The following is a 22,809-nucleotide window of genomic DNA, read 5'->3' as shown; positions in this document are numbered from 1 at the left end:
TTAGTCTTTCACACATAGGTTGATTAATGATTATATTCAAGCCCAGACTGTAGGCTTCTCATTCCTCATGCATCTTACATTGTTAACCCAGCACAACACGCCAAGCCAGTCCATGGCCTGACTCACCGATACACGTGATCAGTGTAAGTTTAGAGAACAATGTGTTTTCGATAGTGACGTCAACTGGACGGAAATCTAAGATAGGAAGCCATATATAAGCGAAAGTGAATATCGACAGGCTTAGTTGCACGACGCGGTTACAGTGGAATGCAATATAACCATGCCATCGATGGAGAATAGGCTAGGAATTCACCGAGCTCCCTGGGCTCAAGATACAAAAAGGGGAGCGGATAAAGGCATCCTTTCGGCAACTCACCACAGCTTCACGAAATCCTCCAGCTCGGACGCCTCACAAAATGTAAAAAGAGCCCAGAACCAGAAATCCGTAAGAACATTTCGATACAAGAAGCACGATGACGTGGAAGAGACATCAGCTCGCCGAATGGCAAGCGCGTTGAAGAGGTTTTTATTGGGACGGTCCATGTCTGATCCTGAAAGTACTTCAAAACGCAGTGGTGTTGGTGGGTGTGGTACAGTCATGGGTTCGCAATTGTCCCTCTTTCAAAGCGCTTTTGATGATGATACCGCGGACGATGAAGGTTAGTAAACCTATCGATTTCGCAGCTGGTGATGGTTGCCTAAAAATTACAGAAATGCACAGCAATGTCGTTATGGTTGTGTTTGTTATACAAATCCTTTCCCTTATCAAATCATTCAACATAAATTATGAAGCGCGTATGGCTTTGTATAACTATAATATCTATAAATTGCATTTCAAAAAAGAAATCTGGTGATAGAGCGATCGAGAATGGGGCGTTCGATGAATGTGTGTTGCAATGAAGCAGGGATGTCCCAAATAACTAAACCGTCTTCATTATTGGAAGGAGATGATCAACGCACACTTGCACACTCGCTCAGTAATAGTGAAATAGTGATGATAATAGCCCGGAAAAAACTCACGGAGGCTCGTGAATTGCATTGATGTCCTCGAAACGTAGGCCCACACGCTGACAAGTGGTAACAGTATCACTTCCATTGACATATCCCTGTTCAAACAGTGCAAAAAATTGCTGTAGCACGCAGATGGTTAAGGACTTTTGCACGTGCTCTTGATATGTCTCATATGTGTCAAATAAGGCATTTGTAGTACGTTCCGGGGCGCTCGAGTGCACGAGACTGTCCTTCTTCCGGAATATCCTAGTGAAGGTGCACCGGCTACTGAACTCGCAGGTGCGCCTGTGCACTGTTTGCAGACATAAAGCGTGGGCGATTTCGGACGTTTATTCGAGGCACCACGTGTTGTGAATTTTCTAATTTACAATTCCCCATGATAGGTCGTAACACGTGAATTATATAGCCTACCCCTAAACATCAAATAAAGCCAACAGTATTGTAACGACCATTCGAATAAATTAAGCCGTAATATCAATTCCTTCATCGGAGTTTGAAATATGTAGCCTATACCGCATACTTTGTAGGTCCTATATGGAAATGGTAGCGAATGCCGCATGCGTATTGTTGCGCACACGGTAGGGCACACAGTCGTACACGAACACTATAGTATTACAGTACGCCGAAAGTGACTTGGAACGAGGAATCGCGAGGTTACGCATGCATAGAATAGGTGTCGTGTGTGAATATACCAGTGGATCCCAAATTGGGCACCAGCGCCCCCTGAGAGCGTTTTCTACCTCGAAGGGGTCACTACGTCCAAGTTGAGCGATTGGGAAAGGGTGGCGCTGAGAGTAAACGTTGGCGCTATGGACTACGAGAAACCGTTTGAGAAAATCCGAAAATTGATAGCTGTATCCGTGCACCATCGTCAGATTAATGAATACGTAGTCACGATGTTCGCGGTCGTATGAGGCACGATCACCGAAAATCGCTAGTAACGCTCTCCGCAGTTGTTCAATGTACAATGTTATATGCAACATTGAGTATTCTAATTAACCAAACAATCAATCAAACAACGAATATACCAATTCTTCAGTGACACTTATCGAGCGCAAGTGATCAGCACACATTCAAACGCATGTACATTAGGGCTCTGCAAAAATGACTTTTTTTCTCAAATCGCACTGGCTACTTGATGAAATTGTTAGGTTACCTAATTTAAGCCTACACACCATATTTGGTTCAATTCCAACCAATAGCCGCATTGCTACAGGAGAAGAAAGTTTCTATTTATTATATAAAAATAAATAACAATAAATTTGAAAATTTTCTGTTCGCCCCATGAAAGTGTTAGGTTATTTATAGAAACGATGTTCACCAAATTTGGTTCAATTCCAACGAGTGGAAGCGGAGTTATCGCCGTCGAAAAATTTTGATTATGAATAAAATAGTATTTACGGTAGGCTTAAAGTCCTCTTTCAAGAGGATTTGTCCTCTTTTTTGACTTTTTTGAAAGTTTCCTCGGAGGACGCCCTTTTGTCCTCTTTTTTGAGATTTTGTCCTCTTTTTTGAAAATTTAGGTCAGATTTAGATCAAATTGTGAGCGATATGCCGCAAATTAGCCGAGAAGTGACGCTTCGGCGGGTATTTCGGAGGGAAAAGCGGTGATTTTAGCTCTGAGCGAAAAGAAGACCTTTTTTTTTTTAGTCATCCACCTGGCAATGTGGAGAGAAAAACGTTATTTTGAGCTGTGAGCGAAAGTGATCACCTTTTTTTTTTTAGTCAACCGATCACGAAGTGGGAAAAATTTACCGGTTTTTGAGAATTCTTCTCCAGTTTTGCATGTCTGAAATTTCTGAAAAAGTGTCCTCTTTTTACATTTCCAAAATATGGTAAGCCTAATTTACGGTGACCAATTCTTTAATTATTTATTATGGTGGTACCAACCGTAAATACTATTTTATTCAAATCCAAATTTTTCGATGGCGATAACTCCGCTTCCACTGGTTGGAATTGAACCAAATTTGGTGTGTAGGCTTAAATTAGGCAACCTAACAACTCTATCAAGTAGCCAGTGCGACTTGAGAAAAAAGTCATTTTTGAAGAGCCCTAATGTATATTGTACAAGAACGACGACATTTTAAGCACATATCGCACCACAACGAAGTACGATGAATTGCCGTGTACGATTGTCTTCACTGTTTGTGTCTGTCCTAGAATTCGTACAAAATGTGACTCTGACATCGCATACATAACGTATATTCGCCTGTCAACTTTTTGTCGAGAGTAGGAGGGGGTTAGGGGGGCGTTGATAACTGATTTGCGCCCTAGGAAGCGTTGTCTAAAAAAGTTTGGGAAGCACTGAAGTATATAGTCCTACCATTCTTGTACTCCGGTGATAGCCGATACGTATAAAGCCCGTATAAGCTGATAGGCCTAACCTGATGCAAATCTCGTATGTAATAACTCGTTGTTGGTCGTCACAAACGTCACCTGTTGACTTGCAACGTTTCAATTGTCTTCTCAATGTTGACTCATGTATCTTTACGTTACAACATGTTGATCGATAAGACGTGACTGAAACTTTCAAAAGCCCCCATCCTAGGTTCAATAAGGACATCTTCAGAAATTCACGTTAGATTGCATGACTATAACCTATCATTGCATGACTAAATATTATTTACTCAGTTATTAGTGCAATCACCTAATAGCGACTGATGTGAATGTGCCGAATGCACGTAGCTGGTGACATCAGCAACCCACACACGTTATATGACAATAACATCCTTTCTCGTGACTGAGGGAAGTAAGTAGGCCTAACTCTTCCTGTTTTCTACCCTGTATCCTAATCAACAACTCTGACGATCAGTTAGATAGTTGTTAAGATAATAAACAAATTTCACGAGGGCGTTTCAAGTCCGCCTAGATATTCGGAATGATTTTATGTGTCCGACTTATGCTGACATCATCCGAGTGTAACAGTGAATAAACCTGGGAAATTTTCACAGGGCCTTACCGCTATGACGTCAACATCTCTTACCACAAAAGCCAGTCGAAATGGGTGGAGAATCTCCTGATTCCGATCTTAGAAAATGAATTAGATTTAAAATGCTACATCCACGAACGGGACAGCTTACCTGGAGTTTCAACTGTAAAGAATATCGCAGGTATTGATATGAGCGCGCGTGTAGCAATTAGTAAGAAAGGGAATAGAGTAAGCTGTTGTAAATTTATACATTAACCTTCTATAGCCAAAGTGAACCTCAAAGTACTATTGCTTATATTTAGTAGCAATGGTGATATTACGCGTGTAGGCCTATTTTGTGTTGGGGACACCCCTCATTATGCTATATATTACCTCATTCACCGCACTGTTATAGATGAGCGTCCCGTTGATGGAATTTACGCTCAACATGCGGGGAAATTTGCAATCAATGCACATTGCACAATGCACATGTCCCGATTAATCAGATAATGAGGGATATCATTAGAAAAATTAGGCTACACCATGAAAACATCGGCTTTTTTACAGCTTATATTATTTGCTTTATATAGTTTGAGCATTGGAAATTGGGATTCTGTGAAATATATCGGAAGAATACATTAAAAACGCCTTCCATCAGATCAGTGCTTTTCAACCTTTATGAGCTTTTTCATTCGCACAAACCAACCGAAAATTGCTATACAAAAAGAAGAGGAAGATACATAAGAATATTCTGTTCAGATGTGCAACAAATTGGCTATTATAGTTTTTAGGCCATGAAGTGTCTCATCAAAAGTCAACTCTTTTCCCTCATTTTGATTTCAACTATTTCACTAAAACGCTTCTCGCCCAAACAAGTTGTTGGATTTTGTACAATAACGCATACCATAGTGCTTGGCTGGCCAGGTCTCAAGAACTGTTCTGTACTAGAGGTCGACCGATTATCGGCTTGGCCGATTATTGGCGCCGATATTTGAAACTTTCTCGAATATCGGTATCGGCCAATCTATAGGCCGATATCGCGACCGATATTTTATATCTAACTACAATCTACCTTTTCTGAACTGATCTGCAATTCTGTATCATGTTTTGATTTTCGGGTTATCCCAAATTTCAGCGAATGTTCACAATTAAGCAATAAGTCTTTTCGATTTCAGTTTTCTCGTTTGTTGTTCACCTTTCTGTGGCATGAACAAGTGCCACCTTGCCTAATATATAATATTTTTGGCGAAATAGTTCTCTGCTCCTTCCATATTAATATCGGCCTATGATATCGGTTATCGGCCTTGTGAGCGTCGAAATATCAGTATCGGTATCGGCCTGTAAAAATCAATATCGGTCGACCTCTATTCTGTACTCATATCCAAAATACAGCGTATTTTCCGCAAGTGAAAAACGCTTTATGGCAGAGAGATGACACAAAGGTCCCGGAGGATCCAGTTTGTCGAAAGGGTGAAAAATCCACATGCTTGTGTTGTGGCTTGTGCCTGTTGTCTTGGAAAATAAGGTCCAATATCACCAAGCAGAGTACGCACATGAGAGCTAGCTACCTTATGATAAGTTGCTCCAACTTGAATTCTGTTTTTTGTTTCGATTTCCCATTTTCTGTCTCGCGAGTATATGAGAAGAGACAATAAAGTCACGGTACTGTTTGTTCGGCCCTTTAGCTCAATCTAACTTGAAAATTCATAGCAGTTTAATTCTGAATTTTTGTGGCATCTCGCGACGCAAGCCTCACCCATAAAAAGAAGGAATTCGTTTTTAGTATTACAATAGTATGCTACGATTTTCCGGACATGTATGACATACAGAACGTGCACACCACAACTCTACCCAACACAGCTCTATAAAATATGTCTGACGCACTTGATTTCAAATTAGGGTGAAGAAAATTCCTCTGCGTGTCGCATTTGTACTACTGTCCACTCAGATTGCAAGAACGAGACTATTCCGTACCGACAACGTAGCATATCCATATAGGAAGGGTTGGCCATCCAGCGATGGTCATTTTTGGCCAAGGTTTTGTCGCTGCTGATGTTTTTGTCGCCGTATTTTATCAGCGGCAGCGCATTTTATAAGCAGTATGTTAGCCAAAACGCAGAAGGGGTTTGCCTCGAAATGAATGAGTCTCATAGGCCTGAACTCACTCGTTGCACACCCCTACACTACTTCATCCCAACAGTCTTCGTCCATGTTTCCCAGAAAAAAAAAACATTCGGACAAATCTTATGAATCAAAACCAAAGGTCGGCTGATTCTCATGATCAAGCCATATTTTCTGCGTGTTTCGCTTATTAACTACAGTCCCCAATACAGGGACCTTGGATATGTAAATACTATCGCAGGATTTTTTGCAATTCAACAAATATTACATACATATTAACAGATAGCTCTCGCATCGTGTCGATCCAAAATTATACTCATGCGGTCCATACTTAATAACCATTGATAGGGGTAAAATTTGCGTTACAGTTATTTGCAAATATGAGTCTGTAATCATGGTATTTACCTCCTACCTCGCGCTAATCGAACAGTTATTACGAAAATATGATGATTGTTTAGCGAAAGAAAGCAGAAAATCAATTTGACGTCATTTTTCCAGCATGTCGCAGGCTCAGACACGCTAATATACTGTGTGTCTTCAACCACACCAGCTTCCACACCAGACTTTTGATTACGTAATAATTATAATGCGAAAACATTAATTCACTACGGCTTGTGAGAGCTATAATAAGTGGTGCGTCAAGTTTAACAATTTTTTACAATTGCATTTCAACTACCACAGTTACACTGCCCTCGAATTTCCTATTAGGTTTATTTGAATTATTCTACGTCAGATAAATGAACAATTATTCATGATTTTCATTCGCACTCATCCGGATTTTTCATTCGCACTATTCGCACCACCTCCGTCATTCGCACTGCAATTTTTTTCATTCGCACCAGTGCGAACCGTCACACAGGTTGAAAAGCACTGCATCAGATCATTAGTCACACTTCTTCACATGTTATTTGGGCGTTATTTTATTACCGACTGAGACTTGAATAAGATACGAATATTAATGTCCCGATTTATTTTATTACAGCTGCTGTTCAGGAATCCCGCGTTACCATCCTTTGCTTCAGTAAAGACTATTTGGTGTCATCTTGGCAAAGTTACGAAGCTCTGCTAGCCCATCATATGGATCCTGTGGGGTGGAAGAAGCGGATTCTACCTATAATGGTGGAAAGTATGATAGACGATTTTTATTTTGCATTACATATTTGCAATAATTTTCCTAAAATTCTCAGGGATCAATGTTTCTGTCATTCACTACCCAATAACACCACTTGAGATAGCTACTTTGCGCCTGTAATATACGTTATGACAATGCGGTACTGTTGAGTTCACTATGTTAATTCAGTGCTTGGCCGCCGCTATACAAATAGGTATGCTGCGTTATGAACATCGTATCTTCAGTGGCTACTTCTGTCGAAAACCACAATATTCGCATTTCCACAAGGCTTAGCGTTTGGCTATTGCGAGGCTACAAAACTCTTTTGCCGACGACTAGGGCTGGGCAAAATCGAGTACCTGAGTGATTCGATTCTGAATCACGTAATATGCTTCGAGTCGAGTCGAGTAATCGAGTATCACTCATTATGACGTCACAACAGGATGTACTATGTCGAAGTTCAAATATGAACCTTTTATGCCACCACAAAGAACGTAATGCCTGTTATCCATCACATTAAAGATACTTTGGTATTTTTTCGACCATACCGATTTCATTGCACTTCTTAACAATTTTGTTGGATGATAATGACTTCGGAAATGTGTTATTTCCAGTAACGTTCGTAGCTTTAAACTGTGCCTGGTACGCTCAAACACGGCCAATCAAGGTTTCACGGCTTCCTCGGTGGAAAATAGTATCAAAACTATAATTCTTGTCAGTAAATTAACTTTCAGTTGCGAGGACCGTATAATTTCAGTACTCGAAAACATCGTCTTTTGCTACTCGACTCGAATCATTAAAATTACTACTCGATTCAGATTCGAGTACTCGAATCATTTTACCCAGCCCTACCGACGACCAATTGACCATTGACCTGACTTAATTGAAAGAGCGATTGTGAGACATCCAATCGGTGTCTGTATAATTGTATAAAAAGTGTATGCATTGTAAGTATAGTTACCTTACGCTTGTCCTTTTCAGGTTGTTCACTTCCGTTTAAATATACGATTTACGCGACCCTCAAATGGCCAGAATGCACCGAAACCACGGTACCAGCATCGGTGAAACTGCGAAGGAGATTCTTCGTTTCCGGCCTATTGAACGCATTGGGTGTTCACAGCAAACAAAGGACGCTGGAAGTCTACAAAACTTGTAAGTATAACGCATCACTTTTATGCACAACGTAGCATATGATTCAATGTCTGTGGACCGATACCAGAGGAAGACATTCTTTCTTTCAAGGCTCGATTAACAGCACGATGCAGCCAAACTCGGAACAGAAACTTTCGCTCTGTATAGTAGGCCTATATATCAATTGTCAATGTCTGATATCCGTTTTCACCAGACTTGATGCTTCAATGCTGTCATGAAATGTATTCCTTCCGTACAATCTAGTGATGACCTCTGACCAGTTTGATGAAACTCAAACCTGACATTAGGTGCGTTCACAGCACTCTACATATACAATTTGAATGAAGAGTCGAAAACCAAACTTAGCGCTATACGGCTAATCCTAAATATTAGTGTCCGAGAAAAAGAACTTGGTATTTCAAATGTAGGCCTATTTTCAAGTCATTTTTGCCATTTCAGACTGTGATACAAAGGCACAAACCGAGAGAGCCATGCAGAGCTCGCAATCTTCGTACAATGACAAGGCCAAGTTACGATGACCAACAGCTCCAGTAACAACACGCGCAAATCTACGACAGCGCTGCACCGATTATAACAATGAGCAAGTCGCTGAAATTCAATCCAGCAGCGGGAGAGAAGAGAACCCCAAGCAGCGAACGCTGACCTGACTGCAACATCTATTGCTCTGCTCAAAATTTTACCAACTGACTCTAAAAAAACATATTCACCTATAGCCCCACACCGCTCATTAATGCAGCGGATTTCGAAATAAACCACAATATTTATTTCACAAAATTCGAACAGTCGAATTCTCACAAAATTCGAACAGTCGAATTCTCAATCCTGATCAGTGGAGCTGGACGTGGCCTCGTCGCTGTGGTGTCCCGTGCAGAGTCGCAAGAGCGACACGACCGCCATTTCCTCCTCGACGCTCGAAGGCTTCCTCTCGCCGGTTTGCGACACGAAACCAGACTCATTATCAGGCGTGCCGCCAGTGTTACCTGCAATTTCATAAAATACATGAATGACGGGAACCGCCGAAATTTGAACGATACAATTCAAGTTTTGTCGATCAGATTATCATTTTCACGCAGCTTGTGAGAGAACGTGCAGGTTTTGCCAGGTTACGCGTTTAGCAGGTCAGAAAATACCAAATTATCTTTACGTAACGGTTAACTGGCATTATTTTTCCCTTAGTCGCTTAAAAGGTACATATTTGGACTTTCCATGTCCTAATACTCCTAAGCAGCGTCTTGAAAAGCCTGGAAGTGGGCCGTGCTACTAGTAGGCAGATACGGAATCATGAGGAATATCGGCCCAGCCCATTGTATATGACCATTATACGCACAAGTAGTGGAAAAACACTATGAATACCGCAAAGAATAACACTACTACCACGTCATAATGACCGATGATTAAAAAAAAGCTTGTAGCCTACCACTCGATATTGCCAAGTAAACCAGGCATGCCACTGCTGGGTTTTTCCACCAGATGTGGGTATTTCGAGCATCACCTGGGTTTCTGGGTTTTGTGCTTGAAATCTGGGTTTTTTCAACATGTTCGTCAGGTTAATTTTATGTTCGAAAATCAATTATATTAGATTAGTAAGACCATAATGTCGAAAAATGTACGAGCTTCAGTTGCCTGCTTGATTGCTACATTGTCAAGGAATTTTGTTCTATTGTAACGGCAGAGTCTTGAGAAACGATCTCACTACTAAAATGAAAGGCCGTGAAGTGATGGAGCTTTATTGTATGCCAACTTCCAGCCCGCAGAAAGTCATGACTCATGTTCATAGGGCAACTATTTAGAATTCGGAACCGTTTTCTTACAATTTACGCCGATTCAAGACTCGACTGCTAGTATCAATAAAGGAAATAAGATCTTGGTTGCTTTCACAGTTTATTTACCGTCCACGAGCTTTCGGAGTAACGCGCACCAATTATTTTCTTAGCAATGAGTCAAAATTGAAACACCATATCTTTTTTATATTTACATTGTTAACCGAGCAAAATGTACAGTATGAACTGTTATAGTTTGAATATCAAGGGCTAAAACTTGGTTCTATGTCAATATGACTGTAATTAATGACAGCCAGTTTCCATTTTCTCAGCTTCCTCATAGGAATTCGAGGGAAATATAGGATCTGAGTACTGAGTTTATTTAGTGTCCACATACGAGTTTTCCGATGTATCCCAGTTGCATCTCTGATAGTAACCTAGTAACAACTACAAACGGCCAGTTTGGCGGCGATTGATAAGCAGTATGATGCTGTGATCCAACAGATAGTTTCAATGATATGCTAGCTAGCTAACCATAACCGCCACGGGCCAGCCTTAATTCCATTGGCGAGTTCAGTGACGCTAGCATTAATTACGAAGTCGCCGAAACAGCTAGCTGACATCGGCAGCCAATGCACCGCCATAGTAACACGAAAATACTATTTCTATTGGAATGAAGGAAATCGTCCCAGAACTAGAATCGTTAGCCTAAAATAGCGCGGTCAGTCAGCATTTGACATGAATCCAGTCATGTACCGTATCGAAGCGGTAATGGGCTTGCATTTGCTCAGTCGAGTCGTGACATTTCGATTGCGTCACGTCGCTTCCACACTACAGACGCGGACCGCCATAAGACCGACTAGCTCTGCAAACAAATCTCGTTAGCACGAAGGAAGACCTTCAACACAGTATTGGCTCGCCGACACACTTGGACAACCACAAAATTCTAGTTGTTTGATATGACAAATCATAGAGAAATGTTTCTATTCGATAACTTAATTCTAATATAATTTCTGGCTTTCATGAAAATGATACAGGAGATAGAGTGTATACTGTATATAGTCGTAGTGCAAAACGAGCCAAGTTTGATGAAGAGACATTTGCCATTTTCGTGCTGATAAGAAAGAGCTTGATTTAGTATGCATTGAACTTCATTTTATGCATTGCCAATTAGGAATTCAATTCAATTTCCAGGTTTTTGCGAATTTGGTAGTTTTAATTCTAGTCTGCTCTGGAATAGCGGGGAATTTCCTGGTAGTTCACTAATCGTCAGGCTAGGCCAAAACTGATTACAACGGTAATGATTATGAGCCATAACTAGGGCCATTTTTATATGACCTTCAAAAATCAATAATATGACTTTAATTTTTGGAAAATATGACTTTATATGAAATTGGTGTATTTTTACAAGCGAACAACGTCACTCACGGAACTAAAGAGTAAAACATACGCAACATAGAAGTACTAAACATCAATTTTTTTTATTTTAAACCACTGTTGTAGTACAGTTTCATGTCGTGTGGAATGTTATAGTCTTTGTAGTTACAATTCGGACGTAAAAATGACTTGAGTAAGGAAAATAAGCGCTCCACATACGCTGATGCGGGTTGACGAAATATGACTTTATAACTTTCTTAATATACCTCATAGGGATGCGGTTTTTGCGTTAAAATTGATTTCACGACTTACTGATGCATAGAAAAAAATATGGCCTTAATGACTTTAAATGGCCCTAGCCATAACCATAACAGAAGAAAATCGCCGACGTTATCTGGCAGTCTCTCGGCGGCTAACTGACGAGTTGATCGTTTTGCGCAGACCAATAGGACGTTGAATATTGTCCTTGATATTTTCGCAGCTTATACATTATACACCGACTCGTGACGTAGGCCTACATCGACACGATTTAAGTGCATGATGTTCATATGCCGCCGGACAAGGTGCAGATATAGCTTTGTAAGGCTTTCTAAGTCTTGCACCACACTGCAATGCTGAGCGCCAAACTAGGATGCCGTGGATATCAGTGTTACAAATTAGGTCTTTGGTGTGGACCTGCCGGGGATTGAACCAACGACGTATCGATCAAGAAGCCAGACGCTCCACCATTACGCTATATTGACAGTTTTTGTTAGTGATTCTTTGGACGACGGAAGAAAACACAATGCTTCGAGAGATCACACGCAAACAAACTCACATTGCGTTGCTACTAACTACTACTAGTCTGCAGAACTGCATCAATACCTGCTCCGCAACGATTCGCAGACCATATTAGTAACCGGTCAGCCGAGTCGATTTAAACCGCAGGTGATAACCAAAAACTATAATGGGGGTATTTTTTTTCGCCTGCACCATCGAGATGCTTTGACGACGGAAATGCGATACTGCCTTTATAGCAAGGTCATCTAGTCATAAGGAGTCAGCAGAGTAGACCAAACATGCCACGGCGCTTCCCATCAGTGGCGACATCCACAGATGCCCTTCCAGATTTTCTATTTGGGGGTAGTAACTTGCCTGGCTCACATGCGTCACAATTGACATTTTGTGACGTCACTACCTATATAAAAACATTCATACCGGGTACCGGCAACACTAAAGTCACACTCACAGCATTATTTCATTACTCTCTGCTGCCATCATAGGATCTACTCGATATTGCAATAAAATACAGCCATAACTTCACGGCACACAAACAAGGTATGAGCAAACCAGTGCCACACACCGAATGCCTCAATACTTAAAATCGGCATACGGTTTTTTGTACGTACTCGTTACACAAACTATGTTAGCTAGGCTACCTAGAAAAATTTCATGACGTCGCCACCTTTTTACAAGATAATACCGAACCTTTCGAGATTTCCTCTTCGTCGCTATGTAGTGACAGCGCTTCTTCGTTACCTTCCGGCACACCACATTTGGAATCCTGACACTCGACTGTCGAAAGCTCTGAGAAAGGCTCCGTACAGGCTAAAGACTTTCCCTTTGCATCGCTGGGAAGTTCCTCCACTCTGGCAGGAGTTGTGTCATTATCAGGGCTTGCAGCCAGTGGAGACTTCAGTTTACTATAGTCTCTGTCGAAAACACGAGTAGATGTGGAAGAGGAACTACTTTCGAGAGTTTTAGATTTGTCAGTTAGATGCGTAGAATCGTCAGCAACAGTCACAGGCTCTTCACTTTTATCGACCATGACAGATTGAAGGTTTCGGAAGACTGTATCAGAGTCAACTCCATCTGCTGACTTTGACTGATCACAGGCGATACATGTCCTGTCTGCCTCAGCAACTTCCGTAGAATCTACCATGCTTGACTGTGTTTTTTGAGAACCAAGATCACCGATGGGATTCCCAATCGCCAGTACAGCGTCACACGATTCTTCTTCTTTAACATTAGTCACATCTTGCTTGACAGATTGACACTCAGTATCAGTGTGTAAACTGTGTACACGAGGTGACATTGTTTCCGGTTCATCTACTTCCATTCCTGGAACATCATTAGCCATACTGTGTTCAGTATCGTCAAATGATGCAGTGTCTTCTTTATGCAGTAAGATAGCATCATCGTTGGCAGAGATCGCAAGATTTTTTTGACGTAACATTTCCTGTTCACCGACAGTATGTTCGTCATCAACAGATATCTTCGACTCGTCATTCGACAAGACTTTGTCATTCTCACAACCGACAGAGGTATCGGGAAGCCTCGCTGGAGGGACCATTTCCTGGACGTCACCGTTCTCAGCAGTGGCATTCAAGTCACCCGCGTTACCAACACAGGAATTTACAGAGTCTCCAATATCCATTGGCAAAACATTAGGGAGTGTAGCTGAAGCAGGTGACACATTATCGGGTAAATTTTGCAGTTGCATACTAGGATTTGTATTTTCATCGTCCGATTTTGGAGACGGGTTTTGCTCATCAAGCCTGCTAGGTACATTGGCTGGTAAGCTCATCTGTTCACCCACGGGATAGTCTTCAACTGTTACCGACACTGGATCGGTATCTTTTGCATTAGAAACGTGATTAGAGATTTTGTCAGCACCAGGACGCGATGCTAAGGATTCGACATCAACACTGTCCGTCACGGCATCGTCAACGTTTTGAGACTGCTCGACTCCAGATTCAGACTTTTTGAAGACACTAGACGGCTCAGACTCCATGGCGCTAGCACTTTCACTATCCAAGGTAGCGGTGTTTGATTCGCGCTCGACAGCATCTATAAAAACGGTTCCGATCAGCAAGACGTGGTACGTCAACCAGACACGGAGGAACTAATGGATTTTCCCAATGTGAAATCAAAACACAACTAACTAGATTAAATTCGGTGTTTTGAGTTTGTAACAATGGGGTTTCGTCCGCCAAAACCCAATCCCTTGTTATGTCACTGATAAAGTAGTGACGACTTTGAGCAGGCAATGGCTGCAGCTGCAATAACATCACACAACAGAAGACCAGTATCACGATTCCCGCCGAACAGCGACACATATTTTCTACTTGTAAGACAACGAACTAAAAGTAATTAAAAAACACACTATCAAGTTGACTGTCAACTAACTATATTCGTAGTTTGTACAAGTTACGTTAATGGGTAATATACTTACAGCGACACAGCTGTTCAATCGGATCATCTTCAGGTAACATTGGAGTGTCCACGACCGTATCATCTTCTAGAGATATTCGAGTTTCTATCAACTGAGATAGATAATAATATGACAAAAATCATGTCGGAAAGGGTCTATAAACACAACTACAATACCTTCTCGTCTGTGGTGACGATATCCGGGAAATTGAAAGTCATTTCCGGCAATGGAGCGTGCAGGGTACAATAATAAACATTGCCAGTTTCCAGACCGTCAACGTCGTCATTGGGACATGGTCTGGCGAGAAGATGGTTCACCGGCAACGGACATAGGGTGTTGTGACATTTCTTATACAGGAGCTGATGAGGATCTTCCAATATGTCTGTAAATCAAGGAACTGTAAATCAAGGGCATGTTATAACTCGCATCGCTACGGACTAGCGCTGGGATTCAAGTACTGGAATCTGAATCCAGTATTAATTCAAAGGTTTCAAGTCTATTAGTGAGAGAAGATTCTTTCGAGTTCTACATTTTGCGTTCCTTGCCACTATAATTGAGTTTCGATGGTATTATTAACTGGAGAAGCCTTGAAACCTCGATTGGCCGTATCGCATCATACAAAACCCGTTGTACGAAGCTGCGGAAAATAGTAGAAATCACATATCTGTGAAGTCGTCATCAAGCCACAGCGTTGTCACAGACAGCAATGAAATAGGCATGGTCGGAAAAATACCAAATTATCTTGAATCCGATGTAGGACTGACTATAGCCTATATTCTTCATGGTAGCATAAATGGTACATAATTTGTAACTTTCTACAACTTTGACACCGTTATGAGTTATACTCGAATTCCCAATTCGACGCCTAATGAATCAGAATCTAGTCATTCGGTTGCAACTCAATTTTGCCCAGCTCTACTGGGAACAGCTAAATCTGCTTACGCGACGGACAATACTTTGTGTACGACAGACAAGACGCTTTACACCGAGTGTGGTTGGACGCATGAGCGCAACGTTGCGGCGACGACGGCATTGAAGCAAAACTGTCCCGCTGCAACATAGTAATACATGAAACAAACGTGGCACGTGGTCAAACGGCGACAAACACTCACTGTGGAGCGAGCAGATCGCTGTCTTTTCTGCAATTGCCTTTTTCTCAACAACGCATTGACGCCGGTTCTTTTTCCGCACATAGCAAGCGCGTGGACGTCGTCCTTTTCTTCAAATTCCGCATCGTGTTTCGCGAAACCTGCGACTGTTCACATTTGTGTCTGTTAAGAGTGTTTTACCAGAAGAGACGGTCATTACCGAAGTGCTTGGACTTTTCGTAGTACGTACACTACATACGTAAGTGATAACGATACTTGGACTGATTTTTAAGGCAAACTACTTACTGTTTCATAAAGCATCTGTTTGTACTGTCACTTGCAAGTAAATCTGCCGCTCAAAAAGCAGCCAACCGCTAAAAGCATGTCATTCCTAGGCCCTCTGATTTTCTACTTCTGCATGAAGTTGTTTTGACATGTTTAGAAATCACTCATGCTTGTAATTGAGTTAGGAGTATACGGTGCTACTTATACCCGAGTACTAGTAAACCGGGGTAACTTTGGACAATTTTCAATTCCTCTTTGTATCTTGGAAATGCTAGGGTGTAGGGGGCGCAAGTTTTGTGTTTTTAGGGGTCATGGAGCAAAGATTAGAATTACCTAATCCAAAATCTTCATGGTCATAAATAAGTACCTTATTTTTGTAAATTATCCGTGTCCAAAGTTACTCCTGCATGTGGGATAGCTTTGGGCAATGTAGTTTTTTGTACGTCTTTACCCTCTATTGTTTATGAAACCTCGTAAATGAGGCTTCTTTGGTAAGAGTTGATGAGAGCAGTGGCTAAAACTGAAACAAAATAGTATGTGTCTACCCTATTGTATGCAGACATGGGGTGATTACTTCATGAATGTAATCGATTGCGATTACGATTACTTCGGAATCACGCGATTACGATTACGATTACAGCAAAATCAGGAAGTAGTCGATTACGATAACGATTACATTGGAAAAGTAATCACGATTACTCACGATTACATTTGTTTTGCTTCTTAAATGATATATTGGTAGACAATACAAGGATTGCGATGAAAAGGCCTAATGAGATATCAACTCTCTTCATACATCATGCGTCATTTGCTTATTACGTCATAATATACCAATTGCCCAACTTTATAGTGGATGATTTATTGCACCCAACAATTTGCATTATTGCCAGGTCTTTACCTGCCGCATCCCAAATTCCTTAATAGGGTGTGGAGCGTGCTCGAAGGGGACTGAAAAGTTTTTCGTAAACCAACATAAATTATAGAGTATTTTCAAGAATTTAATTAATTTTTGAAAATGTTTTTCGAGCATTGCGATTCAAATGTCTCTAGTACAGGGGTCACCAACGCGGACCAAATGAGTCGCTCGCGGTCGCTGTAGCAAATATCCAAATAAGAGATTTGAAAGGTGAAGCTGGTTTCATATGACCAGCAGTTGAACATGGGTCGGCCGACCCCAAGGAACATACGATCGCAGTCACTCGGGGCATTGCTTGTCTTCGCCCACGCGGCGGCTCAACGGGAATCTATAGTTAAAATATTCCCGAGTGTCGACGCGGAGATTGGCGCTTCGGCGCGCACTGCAGCAACGCAACTGAACCCGGAGGAGCTGGTGTGAGTCCCGGCGAGTGAGCTTTTTTGTTCTTGGTAAGGGGCGGAAACCCGGCCCAGTGATCTGATTGTCTTACTCTAAGTGAAGAAATCCAACTGAACCCGGATAAACGGCGGGACTAAGTGGTAACCCATCGGTCGTCGCAATAATCAGTAGGCCTACACACTACACAATAAGTAGCTTTTCGTTTCAAAACGGTTGGTGACCCCTGCTCCAGTAGATAGCTGGGTTTGAAATGCATACCTCTTTCTCTCAAGAAAAACATGCATGGGCTATTTTATGGGGACAGGCATTTCGGATCCGGTTATTACCGCGCCACCATCCCACAACACACCAAAAGACATATGCAGTTTCGGCCAACACGCAACTCCACGGGATGTGATACCAACGAAATACCATGGCCGAAACTTAGGGTATTCGTCCATTGGCAATAGTCGCGCTGGGTGGGCGTGACTAATAACTCTTGTCCTTCCAATCTGGGCCCAAAATGCAAATACCACCCGGCGCACCCACAAAGGAATAAAGTCATGACAATTTTTGTGTGCGTCTCACGCGAGATATTCTTTTAGTCTGCTACGTTTGGGCGAGTACAATATCTTTTGATTATACAACAGACTGGAGGTCGCGAATTAGCAACATACAATAAAGTAATTATAACAACATACCAGATGCTATGATTATGAATTACGTGCCCCAGCTCTACAGGTAAATCTGACACTCCGGGCTGAGAAAGGTTATAAATGAATATTAATATAATGCAATTACCAATATTATTGACGAAATTCTGTTTTGAAAATCGACCAACGGATGGACAGGGGGACGAATTGCTGTTGTTGCTGAATTGCTGATTCTAGCTAAAACCCCCGCTAACATGTCAAGCAATATAAGCGGATGATTATGGCGGCAGGTCCAAATGCTGAGTAATGAACTGTGAAATAACGATTTACGCCCGTTTCAAGTAGTTATATGAGAATAAGATATAGTGAACATAAAAATTCTGCCTTCAACTTAATACATATACAGCGAGCTGCCATTACGAGAAACGGCTAAGCACGGCTCGGTTATGATATATATCAGCAGGTGTTTATTTGTAATGCTTCGTTGTGGAAACTGCAACGTTTTATTCGACGACTACAAAATTCCGAATCTTCGTTAGGTGCACGTGCGTACGTATGCCTCCTGCTCGCCAAGCAGCAACGGTAAACTGCGTTTAACTAAGCACAACCACCAAACATCAATAAATAAGTTACTATTTGAAACTATAGGCAGAGTGGTGATCAATATCCTGCTGCGAGGTAGGGGCTTCTCTAGTGTATTGATAACCTGATATACACCACGGGGTTATTCTTACAATCACACTACTAATGTCCATCGCATGTCTGTTTACTATGTGTGGATACTTCTTACGCAATGACGAGCGGAGCTAATACTTCTGACGTAATAATGAGTCAGTGGCGTTTGAAAACAGACGTTTGTGCTACCGCTAACCTGGTATATTATCTCATTCTTGTTCACGAATATTCAGTTTATGTCATAGTCCTTGTACAAACAAAAAGTAATCGTTCTTTCACAAAAAAAAATCGATTAAATATGGGAAGTAGTCGATTACGATTACGACTACTTCGGATTTTTTTCGAATGTAATCGATTGCGATTACGATTACTTCAAAATGCTGTAATCGTCGTAATCGATTACGATTACTAATCGCGATTACCCCATGTCTGATTGTATGATTTTTACCTAATCCCCCCCCCCCCAAAAAAAATAGGTAGGTTATGAAGGCTAATGCCCCCTTATTCATCCCTTATCTCAATTTTCCCTCATGCCTTCACCAATTGGGACTTATAAACAACGTATGGCGATAAGGGGTATCCCACTGGCAGTACCAGCAATCGATAGCGAACATTAAGCATGTTACCGTGATTTATTGCTGATTTCAAATCTATTACAGTTCTTTAAAAGATACACTTTCCCTCTCCTATGTCCTCTGATGGATATATTTGTAGTAATTTACGATATCCCATAATCAGCAGGCGCATCTTTAGGAGTATGTGTAAGTCTTTGAAATAGCTTACACCCGATTACAATCTCTCAGCTCATTGCCTACCCATATTTTCATGTTTTGGCAAACTCTTAATTTATTAACCTTCTCATTCCATTTCAAGAAGCCATCAGGCCGGTCATAAGGAATATAGTTGACGGTACACTTTGACACAGATGAAGCAGCCACTTTCCAGAGTTCTAAATATTACATTTCTCACTGTCCAAAGTTACCCCGTTCTCATAAAATTTGACGGGGTAACTTTGGACATCACATTTTCTTGTATTGATCTAAGGGTGAGCCCACCAAGATTTTTCCCATGGATCAAGACTACATAGAGGTATCTGCTGCCAAGTTTTGAATCTATGAATCACATGATATGTATGTTGGGTTGTAAGAAGTTTAATGGCTATCAATTTTCATGAAATTGACCCCCGCCATTAATTTATCAATGTTGGGTCAAGTTTATCAGGTACCGTAGTGAAATGAATCAACCTTTTATTGAGACTACTTGTGGTATTGTTGCCTCATGAAAAAGAATTGGACATCCAGCGGCAACCCGTTTCCATCAATAACCATTCAAATCTTTTACTGCTTAGTGTCCAAAGTTACCCCGGTTTACGGGTAGCTATGTTGAGATGACTTCGACCAATTCTGTTTACAAACGATGAAAATCGTAACTTGTTCCACAGTTACACTTGGTAAAGTTACAACTGCCAGCAATTAAATTGACGATGAAATATGTTGAGAAAGTTTGCGTAGATTACCCGAGTTTGCCTTTTCTTCCTTGATCTCACTTTTGAGATCTTGAAGATACTGCCGTCTCCTTTCCTCCAGCAGATGGAACAGTCGCTTGAACTGTTCAATATATAACGACTGAAGACGAATTAGTTTACTCTGCGCAGTAGCCACCACTTCCTCGGGTGTTAAGACGTCTGTAAATATGACAATCGCGAGGTTAAGAGGAGAATATGAATATATGAACATCGGGATTAAAGCATAATCGTAGTGGCATCACCACAAAGAGTCGGTTTAGGACAGAAAATTCAAGGAAGTAGACAGGTATTTTCCAAGAATCATGATATTACAGACACCATTATTTTTTCAAGGTCATCATAGGCTGTAAGTTGGACAATGACCAGGCAAAATTTGTATCTAGACTCCTGGCTGACAGGATTAGGGAAAATCATAATAGATACAATTGCTGATGTAGTTGACTACAGCTGGACACAGCAATTAGATTTAAGAATGTAGAGAAGAAAAACTTTTGATGACTTTTCAAGTACCAGAACCCTACAAGTGGAAGAGACACATTTTTGCAGATATTTAAAAAAGTAGCGTTTGACTAATAGACAATTCTCATGGGCAGATACGAGCCGCAGCATACCTGCATATCTCAGCGGTTCGTAGACTTCATTGTTGACAGGATCAAAATCATCCCAATCTGCATCGGTACCGATAGAGGCGGGGTTTTCAAGCGGCCAGTCGTCATTTATCGGACGCTGAATGTCTTCGACATCAGATTCTGCGCCATCACAAAACAGAATTAGCAAAACAAATTATTCGTGGATGTTATGCAAAGTCCTACCAGAGTCTTCATGATTCATCTGTCCATCAGTAGTCTTCGGTGTTTCTTCAGAGTATTTATAAAGCTGATTCACTAGCTTCTGTCTTTTTGCGGATTCTGATTTACTGAAAGTTTGAACTTTGAATAAGAACTGACTCAACTGAATCAGACTGAATGCCTTCTTGAATCAAATATGTCAGCGGGGTTTGCAGCCTGCGGTATGTAATAAAAAATTGTGCCGCCCGAGTAGAAATGGAAATGTTGACAAGTTCACATCTCACGAAATGAGTTTTTCAAGTTGGTCGAGTCTAGAATCAGTTTGGTGAGTGATTCCAATCCCTTTTTTCAGTAAATCAGCTACATATTTTATATAAGTTTCCTTAGTAGGTCAATGTTTTGTGATATATAATTCATTAAAACTCAAGAAATCAATAACCGTGATATATATATATACCATGTATAAGATCACTGAGCAACTTCATGTAACATATATTATTCAATTTGTCTTGCGTACCATGAAGTTGTTAGATTATTAATTTGAGGACAGTACAGAGGGCTATATATCACTTGAAACCGATCCAACTACACTACAATATGATTCATGAAATCTAGATTTTCTAATGCATTATCTACTTTACGGGCAGATCAGGTCATCTGAGCTAAGAGATTATTAGCCTACCCCTAATGCCCATTGAAATCAGAAGGATGCAGTCCGGGTCCTCGTAAATTTAGGTGGATAAACCCAATTAAAGTTATTTTGGGGGTTTGCGCTGATACTAGTTGATCAAATCATCACCAAAATTGTTTCGGAAATTCTTTGGAATAGTATAACAATTGCTAAATTCTTACATGAGAGATGCTTTCTGGATTTTTCGTTTTCTTCGCAATTTCCTTTTCTGCTTCTGATGCTTCTCTTTTACAATGAGTTCATGAAGGTGCTCAGAGCAAAAAATGGGCAAACTGATAGAGCAACGATAACATTCAAATAGTGCTACGATTTAAAAGGTAACCACATCAGTAACCTGTTTTGCTTTCTTGGACGAAGAGCAGGATTTGGGCATTTTCGTTTTGTGGTTCTCGACAAATATTCACATGATGTGAAAGGGGATTTTTCATCCTCTAAGATATGTTGTGCACAATATTTGTAGTTCAAATACCTATCAAGAAAACACATCCAAATTATGAGCGTAATCGTGTATCCTCATTCAATAATCATTTATCGTACCTTCTCCTTGAACACACGTGCCGTTGATAGCAGCAGAAGTCTAGATTTGATGAAGCCAAGCTGTTCGTTGCCATCGAGGACGATGTGTCTTCTTCACAGCTACAGTACAGTACTACAGTTATTCCATATACCTATAACATATGAAACATCAGTGTCAGTGTGGAGCTAGCCTATGCTTACTATCCATCAATGTTGTCAGTTCTCAGTTGTCACTTGTCAAATCCAGATGGACCAAAATTGCTGCAAGTAGCTGTGGAAATCGCTAGGTGTCGCAAAATCGTGAAATATCAGTCAGTTATAAAAATCATTGCTACGTGAAAACCATAGCCTTTATTAAGGCTACGACAAAAAATCATTCACCGCTAGATTGTCCGACAAATTTATAAGACTTTTCAACTACCAATGTGACAATAGTCACATCATGTTCGTCCATTCTGGACATACTTGTGAAATATTCAGTTGCTGGTGGATTTTGACAGTGGCTATTCGGCTGGCAAACAAAATGTAATATTTATAAGAAGCACTTTATCATGGTGATGATGATGTCAGGAATGTTGATGAATTGCGTAACTCAGCCGTGCAAATGTAGTGGGAAACGCATCTCATCTGTATAACCATAGTGTCCTATATGGTGTCGACA

General features: G+C 40.9%; 2 protein-coding genes across 2 annotated transcripts; one reads left to right on the top strand and one right to left on the bottom strand.

The window, feature by feature from the left end:
- The first annotated feature begins 228 nt into the window (after positions 1–228).
- LOC145456124 (uncharacterized) lies at positions 229–9,331 on the top strand. Its single transcript, XM_080334184.1, has 5 exons — positions 229–659; positions 3,963–4,121; positions 7,023–7,166; positions 8,133–8,303; positions 8,742–9,331. The coding sequence occupies exons 1-5, from the start codon at positions 281–283 to the stop codon at positions 8,819–8,821; spliced, it is 933 nt and encodes a 310-aa protein (XP_080190310.1). The 5' UTR covers positions 229–280; the 3' UTR covers positions 8,822–9,331.
- Positions 9,044–22,338, bottom strand: LOC145455912 (uncharacterized). The gene is made up of 12 exons (XM_080333946.1): positions 22,170–22,338; positions 21,967–22,101; positions 21,794–21,904; positions 20,966–21,069; positions 20,765–20,902; positions 20,145–20,312; positions 15,746–15,888; positions 15,576–15,684; positions 14,810–15,015; positions 14,655–14,745; positions 12,908–14,269; positions 9,044–9,283 (listed from the first exon to the last, which is right to left on the bottom strand). Exons 1-12 carry the CDS (start codon positions 22,241–22,243, stop codon positions 9,120–9,122), a joined length of 2,805 nt encoding a protein of 934 aa, XP_080190072.1. The 5' UTR covers positions 22,244–22,338; the 3' UTR covers positions 9,044–9,119.
- Between the last annotated feature and the right edge of the window lie 471 nt (positions 22,339–22,809).

Source organism: Botryllus schlosseri, chromosome 2 (assembly GCF_051294905.1).
Source record: "Botryllus schlosseri isolate E-star chromosome 2, Bs_hap1, whole genome shotgun sequence".
In the NCBI taxonomy this organism is placed as follows: Eukaryota; Metazoa; Chordata; class Ascidiacea; order Stolidobranchia; family Styelidae; genus Botryllus; species Botryllus schlosseri.
This window is presented reverse-complemented; position numbering and strand designations above follow the sequence as displayed.

Excerpts from the sequence above, each read along its gene's own strand:
- LOC145456124 (XM_080334184.1), top strand. The coding sequence starts at position 281 with ATGCCATCGATGGAGAATAGGCTAGGAATTCACCGAGCTCCCTGGGCT. Across the intron at positions 4,122-7,022 it reads AACTGTAAAGAATATCGCAG|CTGCTGTTCAGGAATCCCGC; the intron begins GTATTGATATGA and ends ATTTTATTACAG. Across the intron at positions 7,167-8,132 it reads TCTACCTATAATGGTGGAAA|GTTGTTCACTTCCGTTTAAA; the intron begins GTATGATAGACG and ends TGTCCTTTTCAG.
- LOC145455912 (XM_080333946.1), bottom strand. The coding sequence starts at position 22,243 with ATGGCAACGAACAGCTTGGCTTCATCAAATCTAGACTTCTGCTGCTAT. Across the intron at positions 20,313-20,764 it reads CGAACCGCTGAGATATGCAG|ACGTCTTAACACCCGAGGAA; the intron begins GTATGCTGCGGC and ends TCATATTTACAG. Across the intron at positions 15,016-15,575 it reads CACAAAGTATTGTCCGTCGC|ACATATTGGAAGATCCTCAT; the intron begins GTAAGCAGATTT and ends CTTGATTTACAG.